At 43.4% G+C, this 15,186-nt stretch overlaps 1 protein-coding gene across 2 annotated transcripts; it reads right to left on the bottom strand.

Moving 5' to 3' along the window:
• Positions 1–438: 438 nt before the first annotated feature.
• Positions 439–14,755, bottom strand: MTARC2 (mitochondrial amidoxime reducing component 2; the record flags this gene model as incomplete). 2 transcript variants are annotated; one of them, XM_084261446.1, is made up of 8 exons in its annotated part: positions 439–515; positions 6,175–6,323; positions 6,859–6,930; positions 7,018–7,079; positions 8,069–8,209; positions 10,640–10,802; positions 14,055–14,228; positions 14,481–14,755. In XM_084261446.1, 7 exons carry the CDS (start codon positions 14,753–14,755, stop codon positions 6,197–6,199), a joined length of 1,014 nt encoding a protein of 337 aa, XP_084117572.1. In that variant the 3' UTR covers positions 439–515; positions 6,175–6,196. The 2 variants fall into 2 exon arrangements, with proteins under 2 accessions (XP_084117572.1, XP_084117571.1); XM_084261445.1 differs by lacking the exon at positions 439–515 and having other exon boundaries at positions 5,340–6,323.
• Positions 14,756–15,186: the final 431 nt, after the last annotated feature.

The raw sequence follows: 15,186 nt of genomic DNA, 5'->3' as shown, positions 1-15,186 counted from the left end.
GTATTCCAGGACCCTGAGGGATGCACCATCTGTATGGCAGAGCCAGACTTACAAGTGCAGCAGGGAGCACTGAGGGTGTACATCTAGAGAAACCTCCCTTTGAGCACTGCAAACAGGCTGCCCAGAGAGGTTGTGGAGTCTCCTTCTCTGGAGACATTCAAACCCTGTCTGGATGCTGTCCTGTGTGATTTAATCTAGGTGATTCTGCTCTGGCAGGAGGGTTGGACTAGATGATCTTTCAAGGTCCCTTCCAACTCCTGATGTTCTGTGGTTCTGTGAGGTCCCTTACATAAGGACATTTTCCAGTCACTAAAGATGAAGATAGAAAACTGGACCAAGAAAGAAAAAAAAAATCCAACCAACAAACCCAACAAGTTTTAAAGGTTCAAAAGAATCTTCACAACTTCATCCAGGGCTGGGACACTATGTACCATCTTGCTTTATTTCACTGATGCCAGGAAACATTTAATCCATGGGGTGCACTAAAAATGATGCCTCCATTTTTCTGTGGAAACCTGCCAGGGAAGAAAACAAACAGAAGAATCCACGCGTGCATCTGTTGTACGTTGATACCAAGCCAGGGAACCTCCACATTTTGCAGGAATGGAGCTTCCCTTCCCTTAAAAAAGTTCAATATGCCACTCAAAAGGATTTTCTCCTGGGAAAAAGTAAGCAATCAGGAATAGAAATAAAGTGGCCAGAGCTGATTATCTTGCCAACTTGTGATCCCTTCAGACATTTGTTTGGGGCAGGGGAGCCTGACAAAACAAAGCATTTCCATATAAATGCATACCATGCTGTTTGGAAGTAAAGGCTGTTTTCTTATACATTCAAAGATAAATACACACATACTATATATACATATATACAAACCAGTTTGAGTGAAGGAAATGTAACCTCTGTACTGCACCACCCCAAAAGAGAAGTGAGAAAGGACAGACGGAACTTTACTCATTGCTGGAAAATACATTTATACTGTGGGATTTTAATGAAGAGTTTCAGTACTTTGAAACTTTTGGGAGAATATGCAGACTAAATCTTAAACAAAACCAAGAAGGTTATCTGAACTCCATTATGAGGACCTTGTGATTAATTATTTTATTTTTAAGGCTAAGTGGGGTTGTATTACACACCTGCAGGCATGCTTCCCCCTCCTTTATATTTACGTATCTTCACCTCTAATCATCCAGTTCCAAACCCACTCTGACAGCTCCCTCTAGACAGACAGATAAAATTCACTGCCTTCTCCTGCTCAGATTAAGGAGTATATATTAAATGGCATCTGTGGGAGGGCATGCCAGAGACACGTACTTCATCCAAACCTACCCCATTTAAAAAAGGGTAAACAATCCCAGTGGGACTGGGGAGGGCAGGAACTATTTGCGAAGCTAACTAATGGCTTTAAAAATAGTCATTTTCTTCAAATACAGCTGGCACCAAATGTATTTATGTATGTAGAAAGTTGGGGGGGGGGGTAGGAACAGCTATTTTTGGGTTGCAGAAAGGTCAGAGGAACACAAGCCAAGTGCTGGCATTCCAAGGCTCTGGTGAGGATGTTAAACTTGACAGGGATTTTTAGGAGAACACATTTTTAGTAAAGAGATGGTGGTAGATGGCTCCAGAAAAATTATACATGTTAAAGTACTGCACTTGATCATCAATGCAGCTTGGAGCTGAGGTGCTGGGAATCTTTTTCATGACAAATAAAAAAAAAATCTTTGGGTTTTTCTGGTTTGTTTTTTGTTTGTTTGTTTTTTAAAACAGGTTTAGGTCTATCAAACAGAAATAAAAGGATAAAGTAGAGCTGAGGAAAATGATCCTGTCTCTTGGAAGAAGGTTGATATTCTGCTCTGCCTTACATAGACCCAAGGAACAGAGAGTTAATACTGGCCATGGAACTGCACAGCTGTGAACATAGTGGAAAACATATTTTGAGGAACACAGTCTCATATCTTTGAAGAGATCATCATCGGTACTCTTCATCTCTCCCATGATCTTCTTGTAGCCCAATTATCACAGTGGCTTTTGATCTTTTACTAAAAATCTTAAGTTTTCAAAGTGTAACAGGAAGTGCCCTGTGGCATCGGTTATGTGAAGACAGATGAAGCAGATATTACCCAGATTAAGTGTTTATTGCTTTGTTTTCTGCAGTTAGAGAAGACTGCCCTCTGTGACCCAGCTCCTCAGGCCAGGCTACAAGCAGCCATGATGAATATTGGAAGTTATTCATCTACGACCCCACAGCTAAGGCTCATTCTCAACCCATCTGCACCAAAATGCCTTGATTCAGAGCCCCATCTCTCGCAGCTCTGACTTCATGCTAGTCTCAGCTGGGGCAAGACCATACCCACCTTCAGCACAAGGTCATTCCAAGCTTCATTGCTTGGCTTCACTGTCTACATCTGTGTTTTAACAATCCTAAACATGCATTTTACCAGTCGAGGAGCCAAGAGGCATTAACTCCCACTTCACCAGTACTGACCCTTCTCCCTTCCTTGCCAGTACTACACACATGCTCCCACACAACATGATGCAGTCACACAGCAGCACCCAGCACTCCCCTTTCCACTGCGGGCATCTTCATACATTGCCCAGAGAACAGCCTCAGCAGCAGGCAGGCATGCCACTGTTTTAAGACACTTCAAAATTAAAACAATAAATAAAAGTGAAGAAAATCAGAAGTACATCTATAGTCAAAAACCCTTGTCCTGCACCTGGAAAGTCAGTATGAGTGAAGATTCTGACTTCAGAATCCATATTAGTCACAACTGGTTTCAGAAGAGCCCAGCATCTGAAACCCTGACTGACTTCATCAGCATCTGTGGAGGAAATGCAAAAATAATTACTAGGAACAGTGACACTTAAGGCAGAGTTTTGTTTTAATGTCAACACAATGGGCACAGTCTGGGTTTTGTTCCTATCCACACATGGTGAGAAGTTGCATTTGTGTATTGCTTGTGTATTACTAGGTTATTGTTACAATCAGTGATTGTCACTGTATTATTCTTCTCATCCTTCGTTACCTTATTAAACTATCTTTATCTCAAGCCATAAGTTAGGGTTCCCCCTCTACACCATTCTCCTCTCCATTCCCTTGGGAGGGGTGAGTAAGCAGCTGCATGGTGCTCAGCTGCCAGCTGTGGCAAAACCATGACAAAAACAAAGAAAAAAAGACAACTCACAAATGTTACACCTTACAGGAGTTTGGATTCAATAGAAGTTTATACTTTTGTTTTCTTCCTCTAAAGTTAAAAAAACAATTAACATTAAGTACACAATTTAAAGAATAGTGTTCATGATTGACATATTTTTAGTCAGTTTCCTAAATGGCTTTAGCAAAATCAAATACATTTCCTAGTTACACTCTCCACTCCCTAGAACGGCCCTCTTCCATCATGTAATTTGTGTCATTTGTGAAACACATTACACTCAGACACACACCTGGTTTGGATCCTAGCCAAACTCTCAGGAGTTTCTACATGGATCAGAGGTTTAGATCTATGATGTTTTCTTAACAGGAATGCAGATTCTCACTGGGAAGGCAGCCCCATTTCCAAATTACCCCAAGCAATGATAACCTAACAAGAAGCAAGACGATCTATACCACACAATTCAGTTTGTAAATCCTAATGTGGTGCTAAAACAGTGAAAAAAATACGGTTGGCTAGAGGAAAAAAAAAAAAAAAAAAAGTAATTCAGCTCTTCTTCCTTCTGCTTCTTTGACTTAATGAAGAGATACAACTTAACTACTTGCTATGGCAGGCCAGAAGGCTGTCTTTGCATAATTAGATCACTAGGAATTCTGAAAGGTTTCAGATTCTAATACCAAGGATTTTTAGCATATGGTTTTTACAGGTGACCCTCAGGATTATTTTCCTTTTTAAAATATGCCTTCTCTCTCACTTCCTCCCACTAGCTGCTTCATCAGGCCTAACAGTGCACAAATACACGACATGCAGTCTGAACTGGGCACTTGCCTGTCACAGGAAAACTTAGTACTCACAGAACATTCCACTAACAAAAGGATATTCAGAGCAACTCTGAGATCACAAGTGTAAGAAAAAGGCCTGGCTCAGGCTTGCCACACACATTCATCTGAATTTGCTCAAAGGCACTTTGTATTACAGGTCTGAGTTGTGAACACACAGGAAAATTCCAGTTTCATATTCACAACTGAAAGCAAAGAATCTAACACAGAGTTGGTTCATGATTTGTCCTTCTTCATACTTAAGATTCCTTTTTTTGTTTCAACGCTCACTCTAGATCTAGTAATCCACAACAAAGCAACAAGCAGCCAAATATTTGAAAGATGGCTAGCTTTTATCTTGGAGTCCACTTATTTTTTTCTTTTAAAACATGTATTTAAACAGAAGAGAACTACTGTCATCATCTAACTAGTTTCCTCCCCCGTTTTACGCAGCATACAATAGAGCAGAAAATGTCATTATAAGCTTCATATAAACAGCTGGCATTCTGGTTCAAATAGGGGAGGGGGTCAAAGCAACCATAGATCTAAGTAGTCAAGTAGGATGTTAACACACACAGTCTGAAAACTACAGCTTCTCAAGCATCTGCTTAGCAGCCTAAGTTTCTGCAATAGGAGATCTACTGAGCCAGAGAGGAACTACACATGAACACAGAAGCCTACAATATCAAGCTGGACACCAGGCTGAACAGGGCAGGTTCAGAATCAGATCACCCCCAACAGCTTTTCTTCCCCTCCAACGTATGTCTCTGATCCAGTGAGCACCTAATTCTTTTAGCCAAACTAGACGTTCTACTGATACATTACTGTCCTGGTTTTGGTCAGGATGGAGTTAACTTCTTTTGTAGCAGCAGATGGAATGCTGTGTTTGAGAGTTAAAATGAAAGCAGTGCTGATAACACCCTGATGTTTTTAGTTGTGTCAAGCAGTCAAGGACTTTCTCAGTTCTTCATATTTCTCTATTCATTAGAAAGGAGGGGCAAAGCCAGGACAGGTGACCCAAACAGGCCAAAGAGAGTATTCCATGCCAATTATGTCATGCTCAGTATAAAGGGGAGCTGATGGGAGAAGGAGCAGGACGCTCCAGGACGCGCAGTTTTTGGAGGACGGTCGGGTTCGGGGACGGCTCTGGGTGGCACGACCTGAGTTGTGGTTCAGTGAGAAAGTGCATTGTGTATCAACAGTTTCATATATTTTTTGCTCTGAAGTCCTGTTAGCATTCTTATATTTTATCTTTCTGCTATTTTAGTAAACTATCCTTATCCCAACCCGCAGGCCTTTTGGTTTCTTGGTTTTGGGGTTGTTATTTGCCCCTTCCTTTTCCCTTCCTTCCCCGCCTCCCCGCCCCCCCCCCGCCCCCCCCCCCCCCCCCCGCCGCCTTCCCCTGCCCTTTTCCTTTAAAGGGCAGGCAGCTGCGTGGATCTCAGCTCTCAGCTGGGGTAAAACCACAACAGTTACCAAATGCATCACTACCTCACATCCTAGCTGTTATGGTACGCTTTGTGGGAGAACTCTGACCAGAAGTTATAAGCTAAATGAACCTCCCAGTCTCACATGTCATTAGCCAGTGTTCCCATCTCTAGATCAGATTAAAATTTAGTCAGCTCAGAACCTTCTCCTGATGCTGCTCCAGTCTCAACAGACAGCAGCAATCTTCTGGAATTGACTGCAGGATAAACAGCACTGCAAGTCAGTACCTCCAGACACAGACAGGGTAATAAGCTTAGGACCAAAGGAGGGTGGAATCCAACACAGAGCCTTGCCATCTGCACTCCCTGTTCTCCTGCTAAGGCAATGCCCTGACCAACAAACTTCACACTTGGCATGAGTCTTTGTGGCTCTTCATATGCACTGAACGTATCAAATGCACAACACAAAGCCCTCATACATAATCCAGGATTCTGATATCAAGCTTGACATAAAATTTTCAGAGGTGTGATACTCACAGTACTGCTATGAAGTCTATCTTGGATTAGAGTTTCTTCTATCACAGCCTCAGAAAAACTAAATATGTGGTTGCTACAGGCATACTAGATGACATGATCTGAAATTATTGCATTTCATAGCTTCAAAGACCCCCTGCATGTTACAGTGGAACATAGCATAAAAAGTGTTGCAAGAAATAAGAAAAAGTTATGCTGGTGACAGTGTTCATGGGAAACAATTTGCATATCAAAGTGAAAAGGCACCTCCTGATCAAAGTCTCTTTCATTACTGGACCATCTTGTACACAGGGTCTCCAACTCTAATCGTTCCAGTTTTGTCAACAGCAAAGTATCTTCCAAAGAGAGGGCTGGATTTGTATATGTGTCGCTCAGACGGATCACATAAGCGGTAACTGCAGAGAGAATGAGCACTTCTTTAAAACCCATGTCAGCAAATTCTAATCATCAAAATATCAGTGATCAAAGAAGACATACGAATAGTAAAGCCCTGGTTTGGTCATCACACTAGACTATAAACTAAATAAATATTACAGTTAAAAGCAGCAAGCAGTTGAAATACAGAAAAAACCCACCAGATAGTATTCACACATCTGTGTATAATACACATTCAAAAGGCTTTATTAGAAAAAGCCAGTTTCAAAGTTAAACCTTTAAATACTTTAAATACCTATTACCCCAGGCATTCACCCTAGTAGAGATGAAAGAGACAGGGAACATGAAGTTTGCAAAAAAGAAGAGAGGACTTCCTGACTTTTCTTACCGTATAGGATTGCGGAAAGCAGAATGCAAGCCAACATACACAGACCTTTACACTGCATTACGTCCCACACATACTTCAAAACGCTTTTAAAACACTGATCTAGCATCTGCTGGGATCTCTCCTAAATCCACTCTCACAACCTGAAGCAGCACTGGTATTTTTACAACCTTTTCAATGTTTCCAGGGGCTCTTTCCTGTCCAGGACTCCAGTGTCTGGATTAACAGTTGTTAAAATACACCTGTAATGACAGACAGTGCAGGATCAATAATAGCCACTTCTTAAATCTCTGTGCATCTATATAAAATAACAGGTCTCAAACATTTACCTGGCACAACACACTGTCCCTTTTAGCTCAACATCACCAATGAGTATCTCCTCCCAAGTGTCCTGAAAGTAAACATTGTGCACAGATTAGGTATATCCACATGCAATCATTTTTCTGGGAGTGGCACCCTTGTTCCTAAAAGCAGCAGTACCATTCCAGATGATCACCTTCACTGGCATCTTTAAAGTAAGTACAATTCTATTAGGGTAGTATTTTAATGAAAACCTGTCAGTCGCTGCACTCATCCTGTTCAGTAACTGTATCTGGAAAGAAAGATAAACAAATAATAACCCCAGGCTGCAGCGTGCACTTATCTGAACCTAAAGCCATCTTATTCTTACCACGCATGTGATAATCTGATCTGTGACCTCTGGTAAGTCACCAGTTTTGCAGACAGCAAATCTTTAGTGGCAGCAAGTTTTCGCTTCTCATCTACAGAAGTTTCCAATTGCAGTCTTTCTTGGAAGACAGAATCCTGTTCCCACTTTAGGAACTTCTTATGTTTGGGAAATTATAGGATCTACCCAGAGAAAAATTCTTTGGAGTAATGGGAAGACAACATAAAAAGCCAGCATCACCAGTTCACTTATCACCAGATACTCTCCAAGATAGTGTTTTTTGAACTATCAGAATATTGTCAGGAGATGCAGTGACAGACTGCTGGACACTGCAAGGACCAGTTTTCCTCTTGTGCCAGAGGCTATAGAACATCACACTTTCAATTTACTAACTGTTCATTTGTATCATTAATTGATTAATTGTAGCATGGGGAGCTTCCCTGACTTTAAAGATAAGCTTTCAGTAGCAGCCTGTCATTTAAATCCACTTCACCAGGTTAAATAAGCACTCATAGATCTATCTCCTCCCTCAATGTTTCCCATGCACTGACAGAACAGAAACTGTATCTCTGGAATCCAGCTGTAAAAAATAAATTTTTAAAATCATCAAATAGCCACTTTCCTCATCTTCATAGGCACCATCACATATGGAAATTAAGTGACAAAGAAACATTGCCAAGCCTTCAAAAATACATTTAACATACTTATTTTACCTCCTCAAAAGCACTGCAGTCTGTCACAAGAATATTTGGCCTGAAGTTCTGTATCTTGACTTTCTTCTCTAGCCTGGCATTTAGATCTTCCAGTGAAGCTTCTGAGAGCATCAAGACTGGGCTACAGTCAGGATAGGCAACCTAAATAAGAAAATACAAACAAATCCTAAGGCTGCTGTAACACAGCACAGGAGCAAAGCTACTGAATTACAAAAGTACAGAGGTGTTGGAACCAGTGGCCACGTATCAACTTGACTGTTATGTTTCTGCATTCAGGTTTTGATTTTCCTAACAGCAGTAAACAAGGCAAAAAAGTCCTTTTCTATGCCAGTAACCATGGTTAGTTTCATTGCTCAAACTGTAAAATTAAATTTGTTTTTATAGAATTAAATCAACGTAACATAAGCTACCACAACTTATTACAAAATAATTCTGTATGCATGTCCCAGGCATTTACTCTGGGACAGAATTACTCTTGTTGAGTTGAACTAAACAGTTGAGACAGAACTAAATTTAACGTGCAACTAAGTTCTGAAAGGGACTTAAGACTTTTATGGACTTGCTGTACTTACCTGGTTGCCTGTAATCAACTAACTGGGTATTTTTTTTTAATAGAATGAAGCTATCCTATCACGACACTAGAGGGAGCTTCACATACAGAATAGCAATACTAAAAATTGCAACTGTTCATTTGTCAGACTAAGTTTGCTTGGAAGAGGGAGGGTTGCCATTTTAACACTCTTCATTGGCCTTTTCCGATAAAACCCCCATATATGCTAGTTCCCCCGGGGAATGGGGGGGGGGGGGGGGGGGGAGAAAGTAAGAAAAAGGGACACATTTTGACAAAAATGTTAGGGTACAGCCCTTGACCTGTCTTTCTGTACCATTATCCCCACCCTTATTTTGTACATGCCTTTACGACCACAAGATGAGTGTTGAACTAGCTATACAAACAATTCTGCCCTCTTTTCATGTTAGGGTTCATAATGTCACCCCTCCTACTCCCTTTTGGTGAAACCTAGTTTTCTGTATTGTCTCAGTGCCCTTACATAATTTATAGGAGTTCAGCATTGAATATACCTTCTTTTTGTGCAACCACAAAACAAAACACCAATGCCTCATAGATAACCTAACAGTAAGACAAGGTACTCACAATTTGATCTTAGACTCATCAGATACAGTTCAAACCATCTTCACACCAGGCAGTTGTTCAGACAAAAAGGGCATTAGTGGCTCCAATGACATGAGGACATCTGAGCCCACCATCTCCTTTCCCAGCTTTCACTAGCTTTCTCTAGTATTACACCCTCAAGCCTCCTTCCACAGAAAAGAAGAGATAAAACCTCTGTAACCTTTGGGTTTTAATCCCTAGGCTCACAATTACAGAGCCCTGCCGACACACAGGAACACTGCGCTGCCATCCAGCAAGACCTGGACAGGCTGGAGAGCTGGGCAAAGAGAAACCAGATGAAATTCAACAAGAGCAATTGTAAAGTCTTGCACCTGGGGAGGAATAACCCACTATATCAGTACAGGCTGGGAGAGGACCTGCTGGAGAAGAGCTCTGTGGAGAAGGACCTGGGGGTCCTGGTGGATGACAGGTTGGCTATAAGCCAGCAGTGTGCACTGGTGGTGAAGAGAGCCAACGGGATCCTGGGGTGCATCAGGAGGAGTGTGTCCAGCAGGTCAAAGGAGGTTATCCTCCCCCTCTACTCTGCCTTGGTCAGGCCCCACCTGGAGTACTGTGTCCAGTTCTGGGCTGCCTGGTATAAAAAAAGACAGGGACCTCCTGGAGAGAGTCCAGAGAAGGGCTACGAAGATGGTTAGGGGCTTGGAAAATCTCCCATATGAGGACAGGCTGACTGAACTGGGACTGTTTAGTCTCGAGAAAAGAAGACTTAGGGGGGACCTAATTAGTGTTTATAAATATCTTAGACATGGGATGCAGGGGGAATTAGCCAGCCCCTTTTCAGTGGTCTGTGCGGACAGGACTAGGGGCAATGGCAGTAAACTGGAGCATAGGAAATTCCACACCGACATGCGGAAGAACTTTTTCACAGTGAGGGTGACAGAGCTCTGGAACAGGCTGCCCAGGGAGGTAGTGGAGTCTCCTTCACTGGAGATATTAAAGTCTCATCTGGATGCCTATCTATGTAATATGAGATAGGGAGCTGCTTTGGCAGGGGGGTTGGACCCGATGATCTCTGGAGGTCCCTTCCAACCCCTACGATTCTGTGATTCTGTGATTAAGCATCCTTCCCTTTCAACACAGATTACACCAAAGCATCTTTAAAATCTTCACATTTTCCTATCCACTGAGGCACAAAAGGAATGCTATTCTGCAGTGTAACAGTATCAGGCTCTTGATCTGTGAATGGATAATAGCTGAGAACAGATTTAAAGTAAATTTAAGTAAATCATCTTAATATAGAAAAAGAGAACATTCATGGGGTTTAAGTACATGACTACACACTTCGCTAAACTAGGATCAATTGCCCATGACAGAATGGGCATGTTTCAGTGGGTGGGAAACAGTTAAGAGAAAGTGCTTCTGAGAAAACAATTATTTACCTCATCTGTGGTTCGAAAAAGGTTTATGATGTCCTTTGACTTTCTCGGCATCATGGAAGGCTCAAAGTGCACCAACCGATATGGCTCTGAATTCAGGAAAGTGGTGATCCACTGAGCCACTTCATCTCCACAGTCCCTGCCCTGGATATCAAGTCCAAATATCCTGTGGAGTCACAAGACATAGCAGCAAATTAGCCGGAAAGTAGAAGGCTCAAGGATGCTTATTATTCAAAGGCAAAACACAGTAGTAGCAAAATGCAGTAAACAAAATGCTTGCATTATAGTGAGGTGGAAGTTGGTTTCTGAATTACAGAATGTTAGGGGCAGGAAGGAACCTTGAAAGAACATCTACACCAACCCCTCTGCCAGAGCAATATCACCTACAGTAGTTCACACAGGAATGCTTCCAGGTGGATTTTGTATGTCTCCAGAAAAGGAGACTCCGCGACCTCTCTGGGCAGTCTGTTCCAGTGCTCTGTCACCCTCACAGTGACAAAGTTTTTCCTTATGAATTTGTCACAAGGATCATTTCCCAGCGTTCAATCTCCTGTGGCCAGCTTGTTTTGAAAGCTAAGTAAAATGGATATGGCCAGATGATACTGGTCTGTGAAAGAATGAGCTGTGAAATAATCTTTAGGTGCCCAGAGCTAGCTGTCACATTAATGAGTGTGCAGGAAAAAAAAGGGTCTTCTCTTGCATTCACATGCAACCGCAATACCAAGAGATTTCTACCCAGAAATCAGCTAAAAGGTAATTAATTTCAGAAAATGAGCAACAGTTTGAAAGAATGTTGTTAATGCCATTTACAAATGTTAATTGCAAAGCACTAAAATCTGAGTGAAAGCTTCCCTAACAATTAAGGACACTTACAATTAACATTTGTAATGTTAATTTTAACTGTTAAAATTTAGCCAGAGCCGAGCAACACTCTTAAGCTCAGATTTAAAAGACAGAATTATTCTATATAAAGAGAGGTTCAAGATTTGTATCGGAAGCAATGTCCATGGCATAGCATAAAAGGCTACTGGTGGCAGAATACAAACAAGTTTACACTACGAACGCCTTCCTGGCAAGAAAAATTAAACTTCAACTCAACCTTCCAATAAACGTCAACACCAGCCATGAACAGTTTCACTAATCTATTCAAAGCACTGGTTTTGACCCAAAAGCACTGCACTTTCTTCTGTGTCTGCAATCATATACCATACAGCTTAAAGCCTGGAGATGCCCAGGCAGTTCACCTAGCCTGAGGCCAGCTCCTGGAAGCCCTCCTCTAGTCATCTGGGGAGAGATATATCATAAGGCTGCTGGCACCTGTCCCTATGAGGCACAGGTTGGGACCAAACACCATTGCCTAAGACAGCATGCAAACGCTCTTCTTTTCCCTTCCTGCGTGCATTCTGGTTGGCATGGCCACAGAGGCAGGAGCACTGCAGCTTCCAACACTACTGCTTTTCCACCCACAAAGCAGACCTCTCCTGAGCACTCAGTGGTACAGAGATCCATGGGAATAGAGCTTGCAGTTGAGGTATTACAACACATATTGACAAAGAGCACACATGAAGAACACGAGGTTTCTTAACCAGAAGGCTGTAAAAACCTCCCAGTATTTGCACAAATAGAAGTTGTGCCTACACAGTGGCTTCAGCCCTACATCTGACTCCTTCCTAAACACAGGATTTTTAAACATCCACATAAAATCTGCAACTGGACTTAGCAGTTTTAAAGATTAATGCCTGCACAGCCTTTCCCAGCCAGGCACACTACTGGATTGTCTTAGCTCCAAACTGCCAGGCATCAGCCAGCATCAGCCTGAAGGCATTGTGCTCCCTCAGTGATGGAATAAACACAAGTCTGTGCAGAGGGCCCTGACAGCAGAGCATACTGTGTAGTAAGACAGCTACTCACAAGTCAAGGGAAGAACCTAGGAGCACAAGCCAAATCGTTGTTTGCCTGATCTCTAACCTCATTCTTTCAAATGGCTGAACGGATCAGCAAGAATCAGCTCCGAGCTCACAAATGGCAAACTGTTTGAGCACAGCAGGCATACAAAACCTGAGGATTCTTCCTAGTAAGTACAAGGCAATGTTTAACTATGGGCATTGCTAACTGTGCATACCACAACACCACCTACAAACACATGACTCAGTAATTTTTAAAGTCCACTTACATGCATCTCACTTTTGCTTATTTGCATTCCTAAATCATGGCAACTTTTAAGCCAGAGAGTGTAACAGTTTATTAAGGCAAAGAAAGAAAAAATATCAAGAGAAAACCAAGTTACTAGCACCTAAAATTGGAAAATAAACCCAAGATTTTTCATTACTGAAATACATTTAGTCTGTTTAATTTTTTTTAATGGCATAACAAATTTTAGAAAAATAACATCTTGAAAACTGCATGGTCTTGTAGTGTGTGTGTCATTGGCTAACATATACACATTATAGATGGGTTTTTAAAAGGCCATCCTGTATTTCCATGAGAAATGCTATAATTTGTAACTTGCACCTGCCTTGTATAAACAGAGATAACGAGCTATGCTGATCAAGGTTTTCCACAGCAACAGATTTATGCTAAAAAACTAGCACTGCAGTTCATTTCCACCACTTTTCATTTTAATTATAGCAGCTGGTACATTAACTTTTCTGCTACCCAAATGAAAACACACTTACCAGTATCTTTGTAAAGGCCACTAAATAGTCTTGCCCATTAATTGACATTTTAACAGGGAAAAGATTTTCCATTTCCCTTTGTCAGTTTTCCAGCATGGACTTCAACACACAGATCAAAAAATTAGGCCTGCACACAGCTAAATGGCTACATTTGCAACCCACTCACCCAGAACCTCTTTAAGATAGTCCCTACAGGGAAGGACTTGCTCTCTGGGGATACCCATCTTTCCCCTGTGACTACAGAGAGCCTCAGGCCACCAGGTTACTAACTTTGGCACCTCAGTTAAATGCCTACAGACGGGGAGACAACCTAAACTTTTAGCACCTCACCAATTCCAAAACGCTAGCCTGTATCCAAAAATGTCCAGAGATACGTACACTACTGGTGACTAAGAAATAACAACATGCATGTCCATGGCCCTGAGATACAACTGGTCACCCACTGGCAGCAAACCCAAATGAGTAAACAGGACAGCTTTTAGCAACTGAAGATCACAGTTCATTTGGCAGACAGCATATGGTCTTTGAATACTGTCCCATCTTTTCCTGTGAATTGTTTCCAGCAATGTTCATCAGACCGAAACTAGCCCTTTTGTTATGACAACTGAACCTGGCCTCCTGAGTAACTTCACCATTCAACTCCAGTATAAAGGAAACACAAACCATCACAGAGCCCAGGAAAAAGCAAGCTGTGAGTGACAGCATTTAGAGAGAAGAGAGGGGAAAGACCCCTTCTTCAGTACCTGCAGTTCAGCACAGGATTTTTCCTGGGAAGCTTTACAGGCAAGCAGAGCGTCTTCATTTCTGGGGCATCCAGCACCAAGTGACCATTTTCACGGCTGACAGAAATGAGGACCAGCCGGGGCTCCTGGCGCGCCGTAACCATGTGCCCATCTTCCTTGGTCACAAGCCAAAACCTGCAGAGGGACGGGGGTCAGAACGGGAGTCGGACAACGTTAAAGGCCGACCGAGGCCGAGTGCAGGCATTCCCGCAGCGCTGCGGCGTGCCAGGCTCAGCAGTACCGGCTTAACGGGTGCCCCTTCGAAGGCACGGAAGAAAACATCTAATAGACACCGAGGCAGAACCGAGGGCTAGTAGCAAGGCCTGCCCCCGGCCCGGGCAGCGACACCGCACCTTGCCCCGCTCCCCAGCCCGCCACCCCCCGTACCTGTCCCGCAGCTCTCCGCTCCGCAGCCCCATCGGCGTAACCTGCGCCTGCGCCACCGCCATCCCCCGGCATGACTTCACCGGGTACACGAAAAGGTTCAACACCGTCCCCACACGCTGCAAGCGGCGGCAGCGCGCCGCGGCCCTCCTTCGCTCGCTGACCCACCGCCAGGCTCCCAGGAGGGCGCCCAGCGCCAGCAAAGCCGCCGGCCCCCACAGCCAGCCGCGCCGCCCCGCCGGCAGCCACAGGCCCAGCGCTTCCCGCGCCCCGCTCATGGCGACCGGACCCTACAGCAGCGGCGCCACTCCTGAAGGGGCCGGAGGCGGGCCGTGGGCCGTCCCTCGCTGGCCCCGCCGCGCCTGGCGGGCCGCTGGAGGGAGCTTGTGCCGTACCCGCTGGCTGCTCCAGGCCGGGGCTTTCCGCCGAAGTCTTTAGTGGAAGAAAAAGTACGATCATAGCACAGGCAATAACAGTTTGGAGAGCATAACGTCACTGCCTAGCTCAGCAAAATACGGGACAGCCGTGGTTCTTTTCATACATGGGCTTTTATTAAAAGCAGTGTTGCAGGAAAAGTATCACCTGTGTAGAAGTTAATCAGTATCTGAAATTCAGCTGGTTGGGCTGACTCAGGGATGGGGGAAACAGGTGGCAAGTGGTGAATGAGGGGGCATCTATGTCTCTGTCTGTGTCTCTGTGTCTGTCTGTG

The sequence above is a fragment of the Gallinula chloropus genome (assembly GCF_964237585.1).
Source record: "Gallinula chloropus genome assembly, chromosome: 3".
In the NCBI taxonomy this organism is placed as follows: domain Eukaryota; kingdom Metazoa; phylum Chordata; class Aves; order Gruiformes; family Rallidae; genus Gallinula; species Gallinula chloropus.
The sequence above is the reverse complement of the archived record's forward strand: the minus strand, read 5'-3'. Positions and strand labels throughout refer to the sequence as shown.